Source organism: Thamnophis sirtalis, unplaced genomic scaffold, assembly GCF_051295495.1.
Source record: "Thamnophis sirtalis isolate CommonGarterSnake01/CBP01778 unplaced genomic scaffold, rThaSir2_p1.2 scaffold_11, whole genome shotgun sequence".
Classification (NCBI taxonomy): domain Eukaryota; kingdom Metazoa; phylum Chordata; class Lepidosauria; order Squamata; family Natricidae; genus Thamnophis; species Thamnophis sirtalis.
Genome location: NW_028261391.1, coordinates 538065 through 561581, shown reverse-complemented (window position 1 = coordinate 561581; position 23517 = coordinate 538065). Strand labels below are relative to the sequence as shown.

At 53.1% G+C, this 23517-nt stretch overlaps 3 protein-coding genes across 3 annotated transcripts in view; all 3 read left to right on the top strand.

The window, feature by feature from the left end:
- Positions 1-19163, top strand: part of LOC148043410 (IgGFc-binding protein-like) — a 46492-nt gene extending 27329 nt beyond the window's left edge. Inside the window, exons 34-59 of the mRNA XM_087726049.1 lie at positions 117-361; positions 475-758; positions 844-1115; positions 1481-2079; positions 2468-3041; positions 3139-3338; positions 3440-3820; positions 4059-4345; positions 4678-4949; positions 7687-7746; positions 8004-8248; positions 8362-8645; positions 8731-9002; positions 9368-9966; positions 10355-10928; positions 11026-11225; positions 11327-11707; positions 11947-12233; positions 12564-12835; positions 13214-13363; positions 14137-14396; positions 14495-14579; positions 14938-14997; positions 15875-15910; positions 18093-18128; positions 19144-19163. Coding sequence (XP_087582175.1) covers positions 117-361; positions 475-758; positions 844-1115; positions 1481-2079; positions 2468-3041; positions 3139-3338; positions 3440-3820; positions 4059-4345; positions 4678-4949; positions 7687-7746; positions 8004-8248; positions 8362-8645; positions 8731-9002; positions 9368-9966; positions 10355-10928; positions 11026-11225; positions 11327-11707; positions 11947-12233; positions 12564-12835; positions 13214-13363; positions 14137-14396; positions 14495-14579; positions 14938-14997; positions 15875-15910; positions 18093-18128; positions 19144-19163 — 6935 coding nt within the window. The remainder of the gene's footprint in view (positions 1-116; positions 362-474; positions 759-843; positions 1116-1480; positions 2080-2467; positions 3042-3138; positions 3339-3439; positions 3821-4058; positions 4346-4677; positions 4950-7686; positions 7747-8003; positions 8249-8361; positions 8646-8730; positions 9003-9367; positions 9967-10354; positions 10929-11025; positions 11226-11326; positions 11708-11946; positions 12234-12563; positions 12836-13213; positions 13364-14136; positions 14397-14494; positions 14580-14937; positions 14998-15874; positions 15911-18092; positions 18129-19143) is intronic.
- Positions 19164-19928: 765 nt separating this feature from the next.
- Positions 19929-21313, top strand: LOC148043409 (zonadhesin-like). Its single transcript, XM_087726048.1, has 4 exons — positions 19929-20022; positions 20280-20524; positions 20635-20918; positions 21004-21313. Exons 1-4 carry the CDS (start codon positions 19944-19946, stop codon positions 21311-21313), a joined length of 918 nt encoding a protein of 305 aa, XP_087582174.1. The 5' UTR covers positions 19929-19943.
- Positions 21314-21406: 93 nt separating this feature from the next.
- On the top strand, positions 21407-23436 carry LOC148043408 (zonadhesin-like). The gene is made up of 4 exons (XM_087726047.1): positions 21407-21443; positions 21641-22239; positions 22628-23200; positions 23320-23436. Exons 1-4 carry the CDS (start codon positions 21407-21409, stop codon positions 23434-23436), a joined length of 1326 nt encoding a protein of 441 aa, XP_087582173.1.
- Positions 23437-23517: the final 81 nt, after the last annotated feature.

Here is a 23517-nt window from a genome sequence, read left to right as displayed (position 1 = left end):
CAAGCTGCTAAAAACGAAGGGGGCACCCAAAGCTCCCTTGTTCCTGTCCAAAGTACATCCTCCCATTTCCTATGAGCTCACACCGGCCGTGTCTGACCTCCCTTTCTTCTTTCCAGAGTCCTGCCTGGTGTCGGGTGACCCCCATTATTACACTTTTGACAAGCAGACGCACCACTTCATGGGCAACTGCACCTACACTCTCTCCCAACTGTGTGACCGAAACAACTCTCTGCTCCCCTACTTCAATGTGGAAGCAAGCAACGAGCACCGAGGGGGCCACACACACGTCTCCTACGTGGAGAGTGTGGCCGTGGATGTCCTGGGCATCCGGGTCACCCTGGGAAAGGGAGGAAGGGTCACGGTAGGTGGAACTGCTGCTGCTGCTGCTGAAGGAGGGCCGGGCTTTGTGGTTGGGATACAAAAGGGCACCGTTGCTCCTGAGCTGCCTAAAGTGACGCCGGAACCTCTTTCTAGGTCGATGGGGAGCCAGTCGTCGTCCCCTCCACCCCAGTGCGGGGCGTGGAGATCTTGCCCAGCGGCTTTTACACGATGGTTTCTACGGATTTTGGGTTGAGAGTCAAGTTTGACGGAGACCACCAGGTGGAAGTGTCCCTCCTCAGCACGTACAAGGGGGAGGTCTGCGGCCTGTGCGGAAACTACAACGGGGATCCTACTGACGATTTCCTCAACCCCCATGGGGAAGCAGAGCCTGACTCCACCAGCTTGGGCAACAGCTGGCTGGTGGCCAACCTCACCAGGTTTGTAGCTTCTGTCCCTGAATGGCAGCTGTTGCCCAGGATGGAGATCGTAGGGCATTAAACCGCACTGTTTCTTTTGCTACAGCTGTTCCTCTGGATCCGATCCCGTCTGCACGGAGGATGAGAAAGACACAGCCGAAAGCAGCGATTTCTGTGGGCGCCTGACAGACATCAATGGGCCATTCAGACCTTGCCATAGCCTCTTGGATCCAACGGGGCATTTTGACAGCTGCCTTTATGATCAGTGCGCCCTGCACTTGGACCCAGGCTCCCTCTGCAGGAGCTTGCAGTCCTACGCAGACGCCTGCCGGTCCCTGGGAGTTGCCATCGACCCCTGGCGGAACGCCACCTTCTGCCGTAAGTTTTCCGGCAGCCATGCCTGTAATCGGCCATGAGCATCGGGAAAGATCTATGGGAACGGGAAGGTCTGGGAATGAAGGGAAGGAGGGAGGGTGTTTCCTCTCTCTCTCCCATGGAGAGAGGCACAGATGTCGCCACGTTCTCTCTCTTGGAGACACACCGAATGTAACTCACGCTTCTTCTGGAAGGCAAATTGAGGCTATTTGCCTGAGATGGCTGGGATCCTGAGAGCAAGGAGCGCAATCTAGGAAGACACCGCCCCCAGGGAGGGACTCGCGCCCAAGTCCATTGAGGGATGCAGTGTGTCCTTTAGAACCCAAACTCCAGCACTGGGCTCACAGAGATCTTCTTGCCTCCCGCAGCTCCTCAATGCCCACTCAACAGCCACTATGAGCCGTGCGCCAATGCCTGTCCATCCACCTGCAAGAACCCAAATGCTCCGGCCACATGCGACCTGCCATGCACGGAAGCCTGTGTGTGCGACTCTGGGTTCTTCCTCTACAATGGCACCTGTGTGCCCAGCCATCAGTGTGGGTGCTGGCACCAGGGGAAGCACTACCCAGTGGGCTCCGGCTTTTGGACTGATGACACCTGTTCCACCAAATGCAGCTGCCCCAGTCAAGGTGGCCAGCTCACCTGCTCTGCTGATTCCTGCCCTAAACATTATTACTGCGGAGTCCAAAACGGTGTCCCCAACTGCTACCCACATACATACGGGGTCTGCCGCGTCCACAACGACCCTCATTACAACACCTTTGACAAACAGACGCACCACTTCATGGGCACCTGCACCTACACCCTGGCCAAGGTCTGCGCCAATGAGACGGGGCTGCCCTACTTTAACGTGGAGGCCAAGAACGAAAACCGTGGGAATCCCTCCGTCTCTTACGTCCAGCGGGTCCTGGTGGAGGTTTACGGGCACCGGATTGAGATCCTCAAAGGACGCAAGGATCAAGTGCTGGTAAGCCAAAGCAGCTTCTCACGGCCTACTTGTGCTTTGCAATGGAAGGAAGCTACATTCCTTCCCCATTCTCTGCTGAACGGTTCTAGATTGGAAGGAGGGGTGGGGAAATCTGATTTTCTGACCTGTGGCTGAATATCAGTTTGATCAAGGACAAGTGCGAACGCAATAGTAACAGCCCCTCCTTTGATTGGTGGCCAGCTCCGATTTCTTATGGATGGGTTAATTTCTTAGGATGCTTCTTCTCCCTCTGCTGGAAATATCCTCAGAGTCCCTGTTTCTGTGGGGGGACCTAGTCATGTTGAACCCAACTCTTCCCGTCCCAATCACCTCCAAAGGGTTCCGCCCTTGGGAAATGCCGTCTCAAATTGTCTCTTGCTCCTTCTAGGTGGACAAAGTGCTGACCACGCTTTCTGTGCGCAAGCTGAACAACGCCCTGAGGGTGGACATCGATGGACGCTACGTCACCCTGGAAACGGATTTTGGGCTGATTGTATCTTACGACACAGATCACTCGGTGGAGATCAGGGTCCCCACCACCTTCTTCAACAAGACCTGCGGCATGTGTGGGAACTTCAACAACCTCAGGCAGGATGACAGCATGATGCCCAATGGAGAGCAAGCCCAGAACTCCAATCAGCTGGGGAACAGTTGGCAGGTGCCCAACGCAGAGTACGACCCCCCTAATTGTAAACCACCACCAACATCACCACCTTGTCCCTCAGAGCTAAAGGATCTCTATGAGACCGAGGCCTATTGCGGACAGCTGACCAGTAGCCAGGGTCCCTTGGCAGCGTGCCATTCTGCAATCAACCCCAACAGCTTCTTCCAGAGTTGCGTCTTTGACCTGTGTGAACTGCATGGGTCCCAGCAGGCTTTGTGTGGGGCTTTGGAGGCGTACGCTGATGCCTGCCAAAGATCTGGCGTGCAGCTCCCCGACTGGAGGAATGCCACTTCCTGCAGTGAGTATTCACTTACAATACCCTAAAACTGCCCACCTTGAGTGTGGCCTTGGGCAGCGTCCCTCACTTTCTGGGTGGTTCCTGCTTTCTTTTGTAGGGGTCCCTTGCCGTGATCACAGCCATTACAATGTGTGCGCCACTTCCTGTCCCGCCACGTGCTCCAATCCACTGGCTCCATGGAACTGCACCAAGCCCTGCGTGGAGGATTGCGAATGCGACAAAGGCTTTGTCCTAAGCGGAGCTCAATGTGTGCCGCAGGAGGATTGCGGCTGTGTAGATGGAGATCAATATTATGAGGTTTGTTCCCCAGCAACGTCCTCTGCGGCCACGACAGAACCTGCAGCAACTTTCACAACAGGGCAGGGTCCTCATCTTCTCCTTGGGCTTTTCTCCAACAGAAAGGAGAGACGTTCTGGCAGCCGGGTTGCGTCGGCCGATGTCGCTGCGAAGAACACGGAACCTTGTCCTGCTTCCCAGACAATTGCCAAGAAGACCAAGTCTGCAAAGTACAGAACGGCATCCTGAATTGCCACATTCCAGACAAGGCCACCTGTCACATCTATGGAGACCCTCACTATGTCACCTTCGACGGGCGACTCTATCATTTCCAGGGTGGGTGCAATTACACCGCAGTGCAAATCTGCAGCAACTCCTCCGAGCGCTTCTCCATTACCACTCGCAACGAACATCGCTCCAGCCCGCACTGGACGGCTCTCAACTCAGTGGCCATCTCGCTGAGAAACATCCACCTGGCTCTGAGGAAGAACAAAGAGGTCTACGTGAGTATGGAACCCTGGAGAATTGTCTAAAGGAATGGATGGATGGATGAAATCCTGGGGTTCCCCTTCACATTTAGCCGTCCTCCCAGGAATCGATGCAGCCCTGTGGTGGGAGGTTGCTAACTTTGTGAGCAGGGGGGTTAATTGAGTGAAACCAGACATGGGGCAGGTGGTGGCCGGTAAGCCCAGGAATCCAGTGGAATTACCATCCCTAGACTGACCTTTTCCCTTCCTGCAGCTGAATGGGGCCAAAGTCGACCTTCCTCTGAAGTTACAGTCAGACATTCGGGTGGAGGAACAGCTTCCGTACGTGGTGGTTGACAGTCCCCTTGGCTTTCGGGTGAAGTTTGATGGGGACCAGCAGCTGCTTATCCAAGTGGACGAGAGATACAGGGGACACCTCTGTGGGCTGTGTGGCACGTACTCGGGCAGCCAGCTGGACGATTTCCAACAGCCAGATGGGCTGCTGGTGACTGACACCAACACATTTGGCAACAGCTGGAGAGTGGAAGATGGCGGCTGGAGGCAAGTGACTGTGAATCACAGGGGGCTTTCACCACGTTTTCCATATCAGGGCCTAGGATATGGATTGTGAAGTCGGAATCGGTCAGCCAGTGGAACCCCCTGTGCAGTAGCCTGTACGGCAATAAGAAAGCCAACCATTAGAGGAAAGGAACACCAAAGATTTAGTGTTTAAAGGGGACACAGTTGTTCCTCTTTCAATTCTTCACCACTTGCACCCTCCTCGTGCCAGAAGGAGCAGGCAAACTGAGCCACAATGTTTCACTACGTTTCTCTTTGGGCATCCAAACAAAAGGTGTTCTAATGTTGACTTTTCTCTCTCTCTCTCTCTCTAGCTGCCCAGGACCACCCATAGATCCACCCCACTGCGACCCTGTGCAAGAGGCAAATTTCGAAGGTCTGTGCAGAGTGATTCTGTCCTCAAGTGGGCCTTTCAGCCCCTGCCATGGCAGCCTCCCTCCTCAGCCGTACTTTGAAAGCTGCGTGTATGACCAGTGTGCCACTGGGGGAGACGGAGGGCAGTTGTGCAGGAGCCTGGAGTCCTATGCCGCTGCATGTGAACTGAACGGGGCCGACCTCGGGGACTGGGAAAAGGACACCGCCTGTGGTGAGTAGAGCTGTTGGGCGACTTGGGGGTCTTCCAGCTTGCCTGAAGGTGCCAACGGGGCAAGTGATCAGATCTCATTGAGAACACCTGTGCCTCGTTCCCCTTCTCTCCAGCCTGCAGCACCACTGGCCCAGTGAGCACTTGGGTGACATTTTCCTTTTCTCCCGTGTTCCGCTTGGAACAAAGCAGGGGCAGCAATTGCTCCTTCCTGGTGTCTTCCTTGACATTTTCCTACCTTTTGACGAAGTTGAATGTTGTGTGGAACTGTAAGACCGGAAAGGTTGAGTTTCTTCCCCTCCTTAGAAGCAGCATTTGTCCTTCTACCTCATCATCCATTGAGGATTTCAAGCTGTGGAGTGTGTCATGTTTCTCCATCCAATGCACCCTCCCTTGGATGAAGGGGAGGATGACAACAGGAGGGTTGATCATAACTTGAACTTTTTCTTTTGTTCCCCAGAACCGACACCTAAACCCACGGAGCCCACTACTCCAGGTAGCCCTGCCTCTCAAATTTATTTTAATGGCAACGCTTGAAGGACGTTCCTGAAACCACCCAAGTTCCCAGGGATGGGCGTAATAGGTGGCGGTTGAAGGCTCATAGGTTGTTCCCAGCCCTTCTTGTTCCATTGCTAAGAGATTGGAGGCCAATAGGATGTCCTCTGGTCCTTCTTGTTCCATTGCTAAGAAGACCTAATTCCCTTCTCCTAAGGGATGAATGACTATCAGAGGGTTGATCCTAACTAGGACTTTTTCTTTTGTTCCCCAGAACCAACACCTAAACCCACGGAGCCCACTACTCCAGGTAATCCTTCCCCTCCAATCTTCACTCTCATATGTTCCCCAAGACTCCTGGGCAAAATGGAGAAGGGTGCTTGTTAGAGGGGGTAGGAGTGGCCTCCAGATCAGGGCCCCAAAACTCTGTTGCTGCTTTCAAAAGTGCATCCTCTGCTACTCTGTCAAGTACAGAGCAAAGTTTATGTTTGTGTTTGTGACCCCATGGACAACGTTCCTCCCGGCCTTCCTGTCCTCTACCATCCTCCGGAGTCCATTTAACCTCACACCGACTGCTTCAGTGACCCCATCCAGCCACCTCCTTTTCTGCCTTCCCCTTCTTCTTTTGCCCCCAATCTTGTAAACTGTTAGAGAGAACTGTAAAGCACTAGGAAGTGGTACGTACGTCTAAGTGCTATTAGGGGGGTTGATCCTAAACCTGCCTTCTTTTCTTTGTCCACCAGAACCGACACCTACAACCGCGGAGCCCACTACGCCAGGTAATCCTGCCCCCAAATGGCAACGCTTGAAAGATGTACCTGAAATCACCCAGGTTCCCAGGGATGGGCGTAATAGGTGGAGGTTGAAGGGTCATAGGTTGTTCCCAGCCCTTCCTGTTCCATTGCTAAGAAGACCTAATTCCCTTCTCCTAAGGGATGAATGACCACCAGAGGGTTGATCCTAACTTATACCTAATACCTCATGCAGTATTTCAGGCTGATTCTGATGACTGCCAGCAGTTTGGCAGTTCAATTCTCACCAGTTCAAGGTTGACTTCCATCCTTCCAGGGTCGGTAAAACAAGGACCCAAATTGTTGGGGCAAGAGGTGGTAAACTGCTTAGAGAGAACTTCTAAAGCACTAGGAAGCGGTACGTACGTCTAAGAGCTATTAGGGGGGTTGATCCTAAACCTGCCTTCTTTTCTTTGTCCACCAGAACCTACAACCGCGGAGCCCACTACGCCAGGTAATCCTGCCCCCCAAACGGCAACGCTTGAAGGACCTTCCTGAGATCACCCAGGTTCCCAGGGATGGGCGTAATAGGTGGTGATTGAAGGCCAATAGGATGTCCTCTGGTCCTTCTTGTTCCATTGCTACGAACTCCTAATTCCCTTCTGCTAAGGGATGAAGGACAACAGGAGGGTTGATCATAACTTGAACTGTTTCCTTTCTTTACCAGAACCAACACCTACACCCACGGAGCCCACTACGCCAGGTAATCCTGCCCCCCAAACGGCAACGCTTGAAGGACGTTCCTGAAACCACCCAGGTTCCCAGGGATGGGCGTAATAGGTGGAGATTGGAGGCCAATAGGATGTCCTCTGGCCCTTCCTGTGCCATTGCTAAGAAGACCTAATTCCCTTCTCCTAAGGGATGAAGGACCACCAGAGGGTTGATCATAACTTGAATTGTTTCTTTTCTTTACCAGAACCAACACCTAGACCCACGGAGCCCACTACTCCAGGTAATCCTGCCCCTCCAATCTATTATAATTGCAACGCTTGAAGGACGTTGCTGAAACCACTCAGGTTCCCAGGGATGGGCGTAATAGGTGGAGGTTGGAGGCCAATAGGATGTCCTTGGCCCTTCTTGTTCCATTGCTAAGAAGACCTAATTCCCTTCTCCTAAGGGATGAAGGACAACAGGAGGGTTGATCCTAACTTGAACTGTTTCTTTTCTTTACCAGAACCGACACCTACACCCACGGAGCCCACTACGCCAGGTAATCCTGCCCCTCCAATCTTCATTCTCATATGTTCCCCAAGACTCCTGGGCACAGTGGAGAAGGGTGCTTGTTAGAGGGGGTAGGAGTGGCCTCCAGATCAGGGCCCCAAAACTCTGTTGCTGCTTTCAAAAGTGCATCCTCTGCTACTCTGTCAAGTACAAAGTTTAAGTTCCTTCAACCATTTCAGGTCCTCTCCTGCCTTGTCCACCAAATATAATATGAATGTCGCTTCCCTCTTCAGGTGATATATCAACCACCCCTATATCTACATCCACACAGAAGCCACCTCCGCCCACCCAAGGTGAGGATCTTTGAGGCCAAAGCTTAAACTTCCATCTTCCGATGGGTTTGGGGCTTTGACGTGGAGTCCTGGGAAGAGGAGAAGGGCAGGAATTGGATTGTTGTCACGTACAAGGAAAGCTTCGAGGTCCTTGGACCGTTCCAAGCTGCTAAAAACGAAGGGGGCGCCCAAAGCTCCCTTGTTCCTGTCCAAAGTGCGTCCTCCCATTTCCTATGAGCTCACACCGGCCGTGTCTGACCTCCCTTTCTTCTTTCCAGAGTCCTGCCTGGTGTCGGGTGACCCCCATTATTACACTTTTGACAAGCAGACGCACCACTTCATGGGCAACTGCACCTACACTCTCTCCCAACTGTGTGACCGAAACAACTCTCTGCTCCCCTACTTCAATGTGGAAGCAAGCAACGAGCACCGAGGGGACCACACACACGTCTCCTACGTGGAGAGTGTGGCCGTGGATGTCCTGGGCATCCGGGTCACCCTGGGAAAGGGAGGAAGGGTCACGGTAGGTGGAACTGCTGCTGCTGCTGCTGAAGGAGGGCCGGGCTTTGTGGTTGGGATACAAAAGGGCACCGTTGCTCCTGAGCTGCCTAAAGTGACGCCGGAACCTCTTTCTAGGTCGATGGGGAGCCAGTCGTCGTCCCCTCCACCCCAGTGCGGGGCGTGGAGATCTTGCCCAGCGGCTTTTACACGATGGTTTCTACGGATTTTGGGTTGAGAGTCAAGTTTGACGGAGACCACCAGGTGGAAGTGTCCCTCCTCAGCACGTACAAGGGGGAGGTCTGCGGCCTGTGCGGAAACTACAACGGGGATCCTACTGACGATTTCCTCAACCCCCATGGGGAAGCAGAGCCTGACTCCACCAGCTTGGGCAACAGCTGGCTGGTGGCCAACCTCACCAGGTTTGTAGCTTCTGTCCCTGAATGGCAGCTGTTGCCCAGGATGGAGATCGTAGGGCATTAAACCGCACTGTTTCTTTTGCTACAGCTGTTCCTCTGGATCCGATCCCGTCTGCACGGAGGATGAGAAAGACACAGCCGAAAGCAGCGATTTCTGTGGGCGCCTGACAGACATCAATGGGCCATTCAGACCTTGCCATAGCCTCTTGGATCCAACGGGGCATTTTGACAGCTGCCTTTATGATCAGTGCGCCCTGCACTTGGACCCAGGCTCCCTCTGCAGGAGCTTGCAGTCCTACGCAGACGCCTGCCGGTCCCTGGGAGTTGCCATCGACCCCTGGCGGAACGCCACCTTCTGCCGTAAGTTTTCCGGCAGCCATGCCTGTAATCGGCCATGAGCATCGGGAGAGATCTATGGGAACGGGGAGGTCTGGGAATGGAGGGAAGGAGGGAGGGTGTTTTCTCTCTCTCTCCCATGGAGAGAGGCACAGATGTCGCCACGTTCTCTCTCTTGGAGACGCACCGAATGTAACTCACGCTTCTCCTGGAAGGCAAATTGAGGCTATTTGCCTGAGATGGCTGGGATCCTGAGAGCAAGGAGCGCAATCTAGGAAGACAGCGCCCCCAGGGAGGGACTCGGGCCCAAGTCCTTTGAGGGATGCAGTGTGTCCTTTAGAACCCAAACTCCAGCACTGGGCTCACGGAGATCTTCTTGCCTCCCGCAGCTCCTGAATGCCCACTCAACAGCCACTATGAGCCGTGCGCCAATGCCTGTCCATCCACCTGCAAGAACCCAAATGCTCCGGCCACATGCGACCTGCCGTGCACGGAAGCCTGTGTGTGCGACTCCGGGTTCTTCCTCTACAATGGCACCTGTGTGCCCAGCCATCAGTGTGGGTGCTGGCACCAGGGGAAGCACTACCCAGTGGGCTCCGGCTTTTGGACCGATGACACCTGTTCCACCAAATGCAGCTGCCCCAGTCAAGGTGGCCAGCTCACCTGCTCTGCTGATTCCTGCCCTAAACATTATTACTGCGGAGTCCAAAACGGTGTCCCCAACTGCTACCCACATACATACGGGGTCTGCCGCGTACACAACGACCCTCATTACAACACCTTTGACAAACAGACGCACCACTTCATGGGCACCTGCACCTACACCCTGGCCAAGGTCTGCGCCAATGAGACGGGGCTGCCCTACTTTAACGTGGAGGCCAAGAACGAAAACCGTGGGAATCCCTCCGTCTCTTACGTCCAGCGGGTCCTGGTGGAGGTTTACGGGCACCGGATTGAGATCCTCAAAGGACGCAAGGATCAAGTGCTGGTAAGCCAAAGCAGCTGCTCACGGCCTACTTGTGCTTTGCAATGGAAGGAAGCTACATTCCTTCCCCATTCTCTGCTGAACGGTTCTAGATTGGAAGGAGGGGTGGGGAAATCTGATTTTCTGACCTCTGGTTGAATATCAGTTTGATCAAGGACAAGTGCGAACGCAATAGTAACAGCCCCTCCTTTGATTGGTGGCCAGCTCCGATTTCTTATGGATGGGTTAATTTCTTAGGATGCTTCTTCTCCCTCTGCTGGAAATATCCTCAGAGTCCCTGTTTCTGTGGGGGGACCTAGTCATGTCGAACCCAACTCTTCCCATCCCGATCACCTCCAAAGGGTTCCTCGCTTGGGAAATGCCGTCTCAAATTGTCTCTTGCTCCTTCTAGGTGGACAAAGTGCTGACCACGCTTTCTGTGCGCAAGCTGAACAACGCCCTGAGGGTGGACATCGATGGACGCTACGTCACCCTGGAAACGGATTTTGGGCTGATTGTATCTTACGACACAGATCACTCGGTGGAGATCAGGGTCCCCACCACCTTCTTCAACAAGACCTGCGGCATGTGTGGGAACTTCAACAACCTCAGGCAGGATGACAGCATGATGCCCAACGGAGAGCAAGCCCAGAACTCCAATCAGCTGGGGAACAGTTGGCAGGTGCCCAACGCAGAGTACGACCCCCCTAATTGTAAACCACCACCAACATCACCACCTTGTCCCTCAGAGCTAAAGGATCTCTATGAGACCGAGGCCTATTGCGGACAGCTGACCAGTAGCCAGGGTCCGTTGGCAGCGTGCCATTCTGCAATCAACCCCAACAGCTTCTTCCAGAGTTGCGTCTTTGACCTGTGTGAACTGCATGGGTCCCAGCAGGCCTTGTGTGGGGCTTTGGAGGCGTACGCTGATGCCTGCCAAAGATCTGGCGTGCAGCTCCCCGACTGGAGGAATGCCACTTCCTGCAGTGAGTACTCACTTACAATACCCTAAAACTGCCCACCTTGAGTGTGGCCTTGGGCAGCGTCCCTCACTTTCTGGGTGGTTCCTGCTTTCTTTTGTAGGGGTCCCTTGCCATGATCACAGCCATTACAATGTGTGCGCCACTTCCTGTCCCGCCACGTGTTCCAATCCACTGGCTCCATGGAACTGCACCAAGCCTTGCGTGGAGGATTGCGAATGCGACAAAGGCTTTGTCCTAAGCGGAGCTCAATGTGTGCCGCAGGAGGATTGCGGCTGTGTAGATGGAGATCAATATTATGAGGTTTGTTCCCCAGCAACGTCCTCCGCGGCCACGACAGAACCTGCAGCAACTTTCACAACAGGGCAGGGTCCTCATCTTCTCCTTGGGCTTTTCTCCAACAGAAAGGAGAGACGTTCTGGCAGCCGGGTTGCGTCGGCCGATGTCGCTGCGAAGAACACGGAACCTTGTTCTGCTTCCCAGACAGTTGCCAAGAAGACCAAGTCTGCAAAGTACAGAACGGCATCCTGAATTGCCACATTCCAGACAAGGCCACCTGTCACATCTATGGAGACCCTCACTATGTCACCTTCGACGGGCGACTCTATCATTTCCAGGGTGGGTGCAATTACACCGCAGTGCAAATCTGCAGCAACTCCTCCGAGCGCTTCTCCATCACCACTCGCAACGAACATCGCTCCAGCCCGCACTGGACGGCTCTCAACTCAGTGGCCATCTCGCTGAGAAACATCCACCTGGCTCTGAGGAAGAACAAAGAGGTCTATGTGAGTATGGCACCCTGGAGAATTGTCTAAAGGAATGGATGGATGGATGAAATCCTGGGGTTCCCCTTCACATTTAGCTGTCCTCCCAGGAATTGATGCAGCCCTGTGGTGCCAGGTTGCTAACTTTGTGAGCAGGGGGGTTAATTGAGTGAAACCAGACATGGGGCAGGTGGTGGCCCGGTAAGCCCAGGAATCCAGTGGAATTACCATCCCTAGACTGACCTTTTCCCTTCCTGCAGTTGAATGGTGCCAAAGTCGACCTTCCTCTGAAGCTACAGTCAGACATTCGGGTGGAGGAACAGCTTCCGTACGTGGTGGTTGACAGTCCCCTTGGCTTTCGGGTGAAGTTTGATGGGGACCAGCAGCTGCTTATCCAAGTGGACGAGAGATACAGGGGACACCTCTGTGGGCTGTGTGGCACGTACTCGGGCAGCCAGCTGGACGATTTCCAACAGCCAGATGGGCTGCTGGTGACCGACACCAACACATTTGGCAACAGCTGGAGAGTGGAAGATGACGGCTGGAGGCAAGTGACTGTGAATCACAGGGGGCTTTCACCACGTTTTCCATATCGGGGCCTAGGATATGGATTGTGAAGTCGGAATCGGTCAGCTAGTGGAACCCACTGTGCAGTAGCCTGTACAGAGATAAGAAAGCCAACCATTAAAGGAAGGGAACACCAAAGATTTTGTGTTTAAAGGGGACACAGTTGTTCCTCGTTCAATTCTTCACCACTTGCACCCTCCTCGTGCCAGAAGGAGCAGGCAAACTGAGCCACAATGTTTCACTACGTTTCTCTTTGGGCATCCAAACAAAAGGTGTTCTAATGTTGACTTTTCTCTCTCTCTCTCTCTAGCTGCCCAGGACCACCCATCGATCCACCCCACTGCGACCCTGTGCAAGAGGCAGAATTCGAAGGTCTGTGCAGAGTGATTCTGTCCTCAAGTGGGCCTTTCAGGCCCTGCCATGGCAGCCTCCCTCCTCAGCCGTACTTTGAAAGCTGCGTGTATGACCAGTGTGCCACCGGGGGAGACGGAGGGCAGTTGTGCAGGAGCCTGGAGGCCTATGCCGCTGCATGCAAACTGAACGGGGCCGACCTCGGGGACTGGGAAAAGGACACCGCCTGTGGTGAGTAGAGCTGTTGGGCGACTTGGGGGCCTTCCAGCTTTCCTTGTCGGCTGTCAATTGAGAGTCCATGGAGCTCCGTTCCTGATCACCTTCTCCCACCTGCACAAGAGTATTTTCTCTTTGTGGAAATATTGCTGGTGGAGAGGCAGAGAGTCCTGGCCCATGGGGGCTGAACATTGCACAGAGCTACCCAAAGCAGCCACCTCATTTTGCCAGTTGGAATTCTCATCACCCTCCATCTGTAACACTCCCTGCATCATTGACTGCCTCCTGTTCCCCCCCCCCACTCCTCCTTTATTGTTGATTCGCAGCCCTTTCTGGATCTCCAGACCTTCCTGCCAACAACGCACCCCGCCCTCCTTTCTCTTGTGTTCCTAGGTCCCTTGGTCCCTTGCGGTTTCTCCTGCACTTTTGAGAAGGATTTCTGTTCCTGGAACCAATCGTCCACCGACAACATTGACTGGAAACGACACAAAGGCCCAACACCCTCGCCAAACACAGGACCCTTGTATGACCACACCACTGGAGGTGAGGCTGGGACCCTGGTCTTCTTCTTTTCCTTCTTTGGTGGCATCTTACAGCTGTAAAGAGCCATTGATCGGAAGGAATCCAAGACCTCCTCAGTGTAACAATCCCAACTATTGAATCTCCAAGAGGGGAAAAATTATTTTATTCATTTGAACCCTTAAGTAGCACCCAACTAAGTCCATAGGACTGTATGTGGTGCAGAAGAAGAAAACAAGGGCCAAACAACCCCCCGCCCCAATGGGGACCCTAGTCAAGAAACGCAACTCTTTCCCTTTAAAACAAAGTCCAAAATAACAAAATGGCATTTTCTGTCACTCATCAGTGGAGAGTTCTGATCGTGGCGTGCTAAAGGCCTGAGAGATGAACGTTATGGAGCCTCTGCTTGGACACGTCCGCGAGTTTTCTTCCTGGCTTCCAATTTAGGGATTGAAATATGCAGAACTGAACCTTTAGCTGTTGCCGCCTCCCTGCTCCCAGATTGTTTCCTTGCTGCTGCACTGCCATCTGGGCCACCTTCCAGGAAGGAGTCCTCCTTGTGGGATGGAGATGTAGGACCCACAGGCCAAGGAGGAGAGTCTTGCGGGAGAGAGGTTGCAGCACTTGCCAGGGTTGACGGAAGGATAGGGTGTGTCCTTGGAAGTTCAAGGCGTCAGACCAGGAGAGCTACTCTGGGTCCTTATCTCTGAGGAACCCCAGGCAGCTTGGATTGCACGGAAATGTCTCTTCGCATCTCTGAGGATCCACGTTGTTTTGACCTCTGTCTCTTTCTTTAGGGGGCTACTTCATTTACCTGGCAGGAAGCGATGCCCGCCCTGGGGATGTGGCGCATTTGGTCAGCCCCACGTGTGACCTTCAGGGGCCCATGTGCTTCAGCTTCTGGTATCATATGTACGGCGTCGCCCAAAAGATGGCGCTGCACTTCTATGTCATCTTGGATGATGCGCCACCTTTCCTGGTCTGGTCGGAAACGGGAAGCAAGGGCAACCGTTGGAAGACAGGAGAGTTCAGCATAGCTCACCAAGGCAGGGTGAAGGTAAGGATGAGAGTGGCAGCTTTACAACCAAACATCTGGCTGATATCATGGCGTTTATCCCTTCTCGAGACATACTGGAGACCTTCTCCTCTTCCTAGATACTGCTGGAAGGAGTGCGGGGAGAGGACTTCCGCAGCGACGTGGCCGTGGATGACATCTCTGTACAGGGCGGTGACTGCCCGTGTAAGATTTCGCCCTTTATTCCTTTCCCAGAGGTGGGGCCTGGCACATCATAGAAACATTTCTGGGCATCTTCCACAATTCGGGCTTTTCCCCCAGTGTGAATAAGGAGGGACCCAAATCCCTAGGAACCCACCCCAAGGGTTTAAATGTGACCTCGGTTAGCACAAGGATGGCTTCAGAGTGTGGGTCACGTGATAGAGATGCTTCCTTCTTCTCTTTGCCTCCTCCTCCGCGAAGGAGTATCTGGTCACAAGCTCAAGTGGGGTTCAAGATGGGTCAGGGAGACTTGGTGATGTTTGAATGATCCTTCACATTTCTCAATCTTAGAGGAACATACAAGTGTCATTTCCTTTTACAGCACGGACAACATCAACTCCTGGACCCACAACCACACGGACACCCCCCACTCCTTCCCAGGGTAAGTGCCTTTCAGACTGAATCAGATCATTTGCTCCCTTCTCCTCTTCTGACGGATCTTGGGATTGGGGTGCAGTCCTGATGTCTCGGAAGAGAAGAAGGTTTTGCTCAGCTGAGTATTTTCCCCAGAATTGTTGGAGCTTCTCTCACTATGACCGCCTTCTTGGATGTTCGTTAAATGGTGCTATGCACCCGTTAACAATGTCCCTGAAGACTCTACTTCATCCGACAATGCTACTAGGGTGAGAAGGGACTGTGGCCAAGTACAAAGTGAAGTTCAAGTTCCTTCAACCATTTCAAGACCTTGTACTCAAAATATAAATGTCGCTTCCCTCTTCAGGTGATATATCAACCACCCCTATATCTCCGAACACTTTTCAGGGGCAGCCCCAAGTAGAGCGCATTACAGTAATCCAGTCTTGAGATGACGAGGGCATGAGTGACTGTCTGAAGTGCCTCACGGTCCAAATAGGGCCACAATTGGTGTACCAGGCGATCCTGGGCAAAGCCCCCCCTGGTCACAGCCGAAGGTGGTGTTCCAAGGTCAGCTGCGGGTCCAGGAGGACCCCCAAATTGCGAATCCACTCTGAGGGGGGGAATTTTTCTCCCCCCAGGGTTAAGGACGGACTGGATGGACTGTCCTTAGGGGGCAACATCCACAGCCATTCGGTCTTGTCAGGATTGAGTGCGAGTTTGTTCACTTTCATCCAGACCCTAACAGCTTCCAGGCACTGGCACATCATACCTCATCATCCATTGAGGATTTCAAGCTGTGGAGTGTGTCATGTTTCCCCATCCAATGCACCCTCCCTTGGCTGAAGAGGAGGATGACAACAGGAGGGTTAATCATAACTTGAACTTTTTCTTTTGTTCCCCAGAACCGACACCTAAACCCACGGAGCCCACTACTCCAGGTAGCCCTGCCTCTCAAATTTATTTTAATGGCAACGCTTGAAGGACGTTCCTGAAACCACCCAAGTTCCCAGGGATGGGTGTAATAGGTGGAGGTTGAAGGCCAATAGGATGTCCTCTGGTCCTTCTTGTTCCATTGCTAAGAAGACCTAATTCCCTTCTCCTAAGGGATGAAGGACAACAGGAGGGTTGATCCTAACTTGAACTATGTCTTTTTTTTCCCAGAACCGACACCTACACCCACGGATCCCACTACTCCAGGTAGCCCTTCCTCTCAAATTTATTTTAATGGCAACACTTGAAGGACGTTCCTGAAACCACCCAGGTTCCCAGGGATGGGCGTAATAGGTGGAGATTGGAGGCCAATAGGATGTTCTTCTTGTTCCATTGCTAAGAAGACCCCATTCCCTTCTCCTAAGGGATGAATGACCATCGGAGGGTTGATCCTAACTTATACCTAATACCTCATGCAGTATTTCAGGCTGATTCTGATGACTGCCAGCAGTTTGGCAGTTCAATTCTCACCAGTTCAAGGTTGACTTCCATCCTTCCAGGGTCGGTAAAACAAGGACCCAAATTGTTGTGGCAAGAGGTGGTAAACTGCTTAGAGAGAACTGTAAAGCACTAGGAAGTGGTACGTACGTCTAAGTGCTATTAGGGGGGTTGATCCTAAACCTGCCTTCTTTTCTTTGTCCACCAGAACTGACACCTACAACCGCGGAGCCCACTACGCCAGGTAATCCTGCCCCCAAATGGCAACGCTTGAAAGATGTACCTGAAATCACCCAGGTTCCCAGGGATGGGCGTAATAGGTGGAGGTTGAAGGGTCATAGGTTGTTCCCAGCCCTTCCTGTTCCATTGCTAAGAAGACCTAATTCCCTTCTTCTAAGGGATGAATGACCATCGTGGGGGTTGAGCCTAACTTGAACTATTTCTTTTGTTCCTCAGAACCGACACCTACACCCACGGAGCCCACTACTCCAGGTAATCCTTCCCCTCAAATCTATTATAATGACAACGCTTGATGGACGTTCCTGAGACCACCCAGGTTCCCAGGGATGGGCGTAATAGGTGGAGGTTGGAGGCCAATAGGATGTCCTCTGGCCCTTCTTGTTCCATTGCTAAGAAGACCTAATTCCCTTCTCCTAAGGGATGAAGGACCACCAGAGGGTTGATCATAACTTGAATTGTTTCTTTTCTTTACCAGAACCAACACCTACACCCACAGAGCGCACTACTCCAGGTAATCCTGCCCCTCCAATCTATTATAATTGCAACGCTTGAGGGACGTTCCTGAAACCACCCAGGTTCCCAGGGATGGGCGTAATAGGTGGAGATTGAAGGCCAACAGTATGTCCTCTGGCCCTTCTTGTTCCATTGCTAAGAAGACCTAATTCCCTTCTCCTAAGGGATGAATGACCATCGGGGGGGTTGATCCTAACTTGAACTGTTTCTTTTGTTCCCCAGAACCGACACCTACACCCACGGAGCCCACTACGCCAGGTAATCCTGCCCCCCAAATGGCAACGCTTGAAGGACGTGCCTGAAACCACTCAGGTTCCCAGGGATGGGCGTAATAGGTGGAGATTGAAGGCCAACAGTATGTCCTCTGGCCCTTCTTGTTCCATTGCTAAGAAGACCTAATTCCCTTCTCCTAAGGGATGAAGGACAACAGGAGGGTTGATCCTAACTTGAACTGTTTCCTTTCTTTACCAGAACCGACACCTACACCCACGGAGCCCACTACTCCAGGTAATCCTGCCCCTCCAATCTTCACTCTCATATGTTCCCCAAGACTCCTGGCACAGTGGAGAAGGGTGCTTGTTAGAGGGGCTAGGAGTGACCTCCAGATCAGGGCCCCAAAACTCTGTTGCTGCTTTCAAAAGTGCATCCTCTGCTACTCTGTCAAGTACAGAGCAAAGTTTATGTTTGTGTTTGTGACCCCATGGACAACGTTCCTCCCGGCCTTCCTGTCCTCTACCATCCTCCGGAGTCCATTTAACCTCACACCGACTGCTTCGGTGACCCCATCCAGCCACCTCCTTCTCTGCCGTCCCCTTCTTCTTCTGCCCCCAATCTTGTACACTGTTAGAGAGAACTGTAAAGCACTAGGAAGTGGTACGTACGTCTAAGTGCTATTAGGGGGGTTGATCCTAAACCTGCCTTCTTTTCTTTGTCCACCAGAACCGACACCTACAACCGCAGAGCCCACTACGCCAGGTAATCCCGCCCCCCAAACGGCAACGCTTGAAGGACCTTCCTGAAACCCCCCAGGTTCCCAGGGATGGGCGTAATAGGTGGAGATTGGAGGCCAATAGGATGTCCTTGGCCCTTCTTGTTCCATTGCTAAGAACACCTAATTCCCTTCTCCTAAGGGATGAAGGACAACAGGAGGGTTGATCCTAACTTGAACTTTTTCTTTTGTTCCCCAGAACCGACACCTAAACCCACGGAGCCCACTACTCCAGGTAGCCCTGCCTCTCAAATTTATTTTAATGGGAACACTTGAAGGACGTTCCTGAAACCACTCAGGTTCCCAGGGATGGGCATAATAGGTGGAGATTGGAGGCCAATAGGATGTTCTTCTTGTTCCATTGCTAAGAAGACCTAATTCCCTTCTCCTAAGGGATGAATGACCATCGGAGGGTTGATCCTAACTTATACCTAATACCTCATGCAGTATTTCAGGCTGATTCTGATGACTGCCAGGAGTTTGGCAGTTCAATTCTGACCAGTTCAAGGTTGACTTCCATCCTTCCAGGGTCGGTAAAACAAGGACCCAAATTGTTGTGGCAAGAGGTGGTGGTGTGACAACGTTCCTCCCGGCCTTCCTGTCCTCTACCATCCTCCAGAGTCCATTTAACCTCACACCGGCTGCTTCGGTGACCCCATCCAGCCGCCTCCTTCTCTGCCTTCCCCTTCTTCTTCTGCCCTCAATCTTTTCCACCATGAGGCTCTTCTCCAGGGAGTCCTTCCTTCTCTTTAGGTGGTCAAAGGATTTGAGTTTCCTCTTCAGGATCTGGCCTTCTAAAGAGGAGCCAGGGTGGATCTCCTCTAAGAGTGACCGGCCGGAATGCCTTGCCGTCCAAGGGACTCGCAGGAGTCTTCTCCAGCACCAGAGTTCAAAGGCCTCCTCCATTCTTTGGCTCTCAGCCTCCCTTATGGCCAAACTTCCACAGCCACACATTGTAACTGGGGAAATTATAGCTTTGACTATATGCCATTTTGTTGGCAGGTAATATCCCTGCTTTTTAGTAGGCTGTCTAGATTTGCCATCGCTTTCCTCCCCAGGAGCAAGCCTCTTTTAATTTCTTGGCTGCAGTCTCCACCTGCGGTGACCTTGGAGCCCAGGAAAATAAAATCCGTCCCTCCCTCCATTTCTTCCCCATCTATTTGCCAGGAATTGAGAGTTTTCTTAACGTTAAGTTCCAAGCCAGCTTTTGCACTCTCCTCCTTCACCAGCATCAAGGGGCTCTTTAGATGCTCTTCATTTAGAGGTAATGACTCAGGTAATGCTGGGGGTCTTAGGGGCAGTTCTTGGAGGACAGCTCTGGCCTCGATCCAACTACATGTCCCACTAGGAAAAAATGCCAGCCCTATAGTGAGCTTGGAGTCTGCCCCATAGAGGTCCTTTAGCTCATACCTTGGAAGTCATGTGGGACAATATCCATAGGGGAATCCCACTTTCCCCCTTTTCCCCCCAAGGCTTTCCTCCCTTTTCACAAGGCAATGGCCAACCTTCTCTTGCTATCAAGAGGTCACATTTCATAGGAACACAGGGATGTGCCCCAACATCACTGAATTGTTCTGGAAAAGGAGGGCATCTTCACTCTCGTGTGTTCCCCAAGACTCCTGGGCACAGTGAAGAAGGGTGCTTGTTAGAGGGGGTAGGAGTGGCCTCCAGATCAGGGCCCCAAAACTCTGTTGCTGCTTTCAAAAGTGCATCCTCTGCTACTCTGTCAAGTACAGAGCAAAGTTTAAGTTCCTTCAACCATTTCAGGTCCTCTCCTGCCTTGTCCACCAAATATAATATGAATGTCGCTTCCCTCTTCAGGTGATATATCAACCACCCCTATATCTACATCCACACAGAAGCCACTTCCGCCCACCCAAGGTGAGGATCCTTGAGGCCAAAGCTTAAACTTCCATCTTCCGATGGGTTTGGGGCTTTGACGTGGAGTCCTGGGAAGAGGAGAAGGGCAGGAATTGGATTGTGGTCACCTACAAGGAAAGCTTCGAGGTCCTTGGACCGTTCCAAGCTGCTAAAAACGAAGGGGGCGCCCAAAGCTCCCTTGTTCCTGTCCAAAGTACGTCCTCCCATTTCCTATGAGCTCACACCGGCCGTGTCTGACCTCCCTTTCTTCTTTCCAGAGTCCTGCCTGGTGTCGGGTGACCCCCATTATTACACTTTTGACAAGCAGACGCACCACTTCATGGGCAACTGCACCTACACTCTCTCCCAACTGTGTGACCGAAACAACTCTCTGCTCCCCTACTTCAATGTGGAAGCAAGCAACGAGCACCGAGGGGGCCACACACACGTCTCCTATGTGGAGAGTGTGGCCGTGGATGTCCTGGGCATCCGGGTCACCCTGGGAAAGGGAGGAAGGGTCACGGTAGGTGGAACTGCTGCTGCTGCTGAAGGAGGGCCGGGCTTTGTGGTTGGGATACGAAAGGGCACCGTTGCTCCTGAGCTGCCTAAAGTGACGCCGGAACCTCTTTCTAGGTCGATGGGGAGCCAGTCGTCGTCCCCTCCACCCCAGTGCGGGGCGTGGAGATCTTGCCCAGCGGCTTTTACACGATGGTTTCTACGGATTTTGGGTTGAGAGTCAAGTTTGACGGAGACCACCAGGTGGAAGTGTCCCTCCCCAGCACGTACAAGGGGGAGGTCTGCGGCCTGTGCGGAAACTACAACGGGGATCCTACTGACGATTTCCTCAACCCCCATGGGGAAGCAGAGCCTGACTCCACCAGCTTGGGCAACAGCTGGCTGGTGGCCAACCTCACCAGGTTTGTAGCTTCTGTCCCTGAATGGCAGCTGTTGCCCAGGATGGAGATCGTAGGGCATTAAACCGCACTGTTTCTTTTGCTACAGCTGTTCCTCTGGATCCGATCCCGTCTGCACGGAGGATGAGAAAGACACAGCCGAAAGCAGCGATTTCTGTGGGCGCCTGACAGACATCAATGGGCCATTCAGACCTTGCCATAGCCTCTTGGATCCAACGGGGCATTTTGACAGCTGCCTTTATGATCAGTGCGCCCTGCACTTGGACCCAGGCTCCCCTCTGCAGGAGCTTGCAGTCCTACGCAGACGCCTGCGGTCCCTGGGAGTTGCCATCGACCCCTGGCGGAACGCCACCTTCTGCCGTAAGTTTTCCGGCAGCCATGCCTGTAATCGGCCATGAGCATCGGGAAAGATCTATGGGAACGGGGACGGCTGGGAATGAAGGGAAGGAGGGAGGGTGTTTTCTCTCTCTCTCCCATGGAGAGAGGCACAGATGTCGCCACGTTCTCTCTCTTGGAGACACACCGAATGTAACTCACGCTTCTCCTGGAAGGCAAATTGAGGCTATTTGCCTGAGATGGCTGGGATCCTGAGACCAAGGAGCGCAATCTAGGAAGACACCGCCCCCAGGGAGGGACTCGTGCCCAAGTCCATTGAGGGATGCAGTGTGTCCTTTAGAACCCAGACTCCAGCACTGGGCTCACGGAGATCTTCTTGCCTCCCGCAGCTCCTGAATGCCCACTCAACAGCCACTATGAGCCGTGCGCCAATGCCTGTCCATCCACCTGCAAGAACCCAAATGCTCCGGCCACATGCGACCTGCCATGCACGGAAGCCTGTGTGTGCGACTCTGGGTTCTTCCTCTACAATGGCACCTGTGTGCCCAGCCATCAGTGTGGGTGCTGGCACCAGGGGAAGCACTACCCAGTGGGCTCCGGCTTTTGGACCGATGACACCTGTTCCACCAAATGCAGCTGCCCCAGTCAAGGTGGCCAGCTCACCTGCTCTGCTGATTCCTGCCCTAAACATTATTACTGCGGAGTCCAAAACGGTGTCCCCAACTGCTACCCACATACATACGGGGTCTGCCGCGTCCACAACGACCCTCATTACAACACCTTTGACAAACAGACACACCACTTCATGGGCACCTGCACCTACACCCTGGCCAAGGTCTGCGCCAATGAGACGGGGCTGCCCTACTTTAACGTGGAGGCCAAGAACGAAAACCGTGGGAATCCCTCCGTCTCTTACGTCCAGCGGGTCCTGGTGGAGGTTTACGGGCACCGGATTGAGATCCTCAAAGGACGCAAGGATCAAGTGCTGGTAAGCCAAAGCAGCTTCTCACGGCCTACTTGTGCTTTGCAATGGAAGGAAGCTACATTCCTTCCCCATTCTCTGCTGAACGGTTCTAGATTGGAAGGAGGGGTGGGGAAATCTGATTTTCTGACCTGTGGCTGAATATCAGTTTGATCAAGGACAAGTGCGAACGCAATAGTAACAGCCCCTCCTTTGATTGGTGGCCAGCTCTGATTTCTTATGGATGGGTTAATTTCTTAGGATGCTTCTTCTCCCTCTGCTGGAAATATCCTCAGAGTCCCTGTTTCTGTGGGGGGACCTAGTCATGTCGAACCCAACTCTTCCCGTCCCGATCACCTCCAGAGGGTTCCTCCCTTGGGAAATGCCGTCTCAAATCATCTCTTGCTCCTTCTAGGTGGACAAAGTGCTGACCACGCTTTCTGTGCGCAAGCTGAACAACGCCCTGAGGGTGGACATCGATGGACGCTACGTCACCCTGGAAACGGATTTTGGGCTGATCGTATCTTACGACACAGATCACTCGGTGGAGATCAGGGTCCCCACCACCTTCTTCAACAAGACCTGCGGCATGTGTGGGAACTTCAACAACCTCAGGCAGGATGACAGCATGATGCCCAATGGAGAGCAAGCCCAGAACTCCAATCAGCTGGGGAACAGTTGGCAGGTGCCCAACGCAGAGTACGACCGCCCCTATTGTAAAACACCACCACCACCACCACCTTGTCCCTCAGAGCTAAAGGATCGCTATGAGACCGAGGCCTATTGCGGACAGCTGACCAGTAGCCAGGGTCCCTTGGCAGCTTGCCATTCTGCAATCAACACCAACAGCTTCTTCCAGAGTTGCGTCTTTGACCTGTGTGAACTGCATGGGTCCCAGCAGGCCTTGTGTGGGGCTTTGGAGGCGTACGCTGATGCCTGCCAAAGATCTGGCGTGCAGCTCCCCGACTGGAGGAATGCCACTCCTGCAGTGAGTATTCACTTACAATACCCTAAAAGTGCCCACCTTGAGTGTGGCCTTGGGCAGCGTCCCTCACTTTCTGGGTGGTTCCTGCTTTCTTTTGTAGGGGTCCCTTGCCATGATCACAGCCATTACAATGTGTGCGCCACTTCCTGTCCCGCCACGTGCTCCAATCCACTGGCTCCATGGAACTGCACCAAGCCTTGCGTGGAGGATTGCGAATGCGACAAAGGCTTTGTCCCTAAGCGGAGCTCAATGTGTGCCGCAGGAGGATTGCGGCTGTGTAGATGGAGATCAATATTATGAGGTTTGTTCCCCAGCAACAT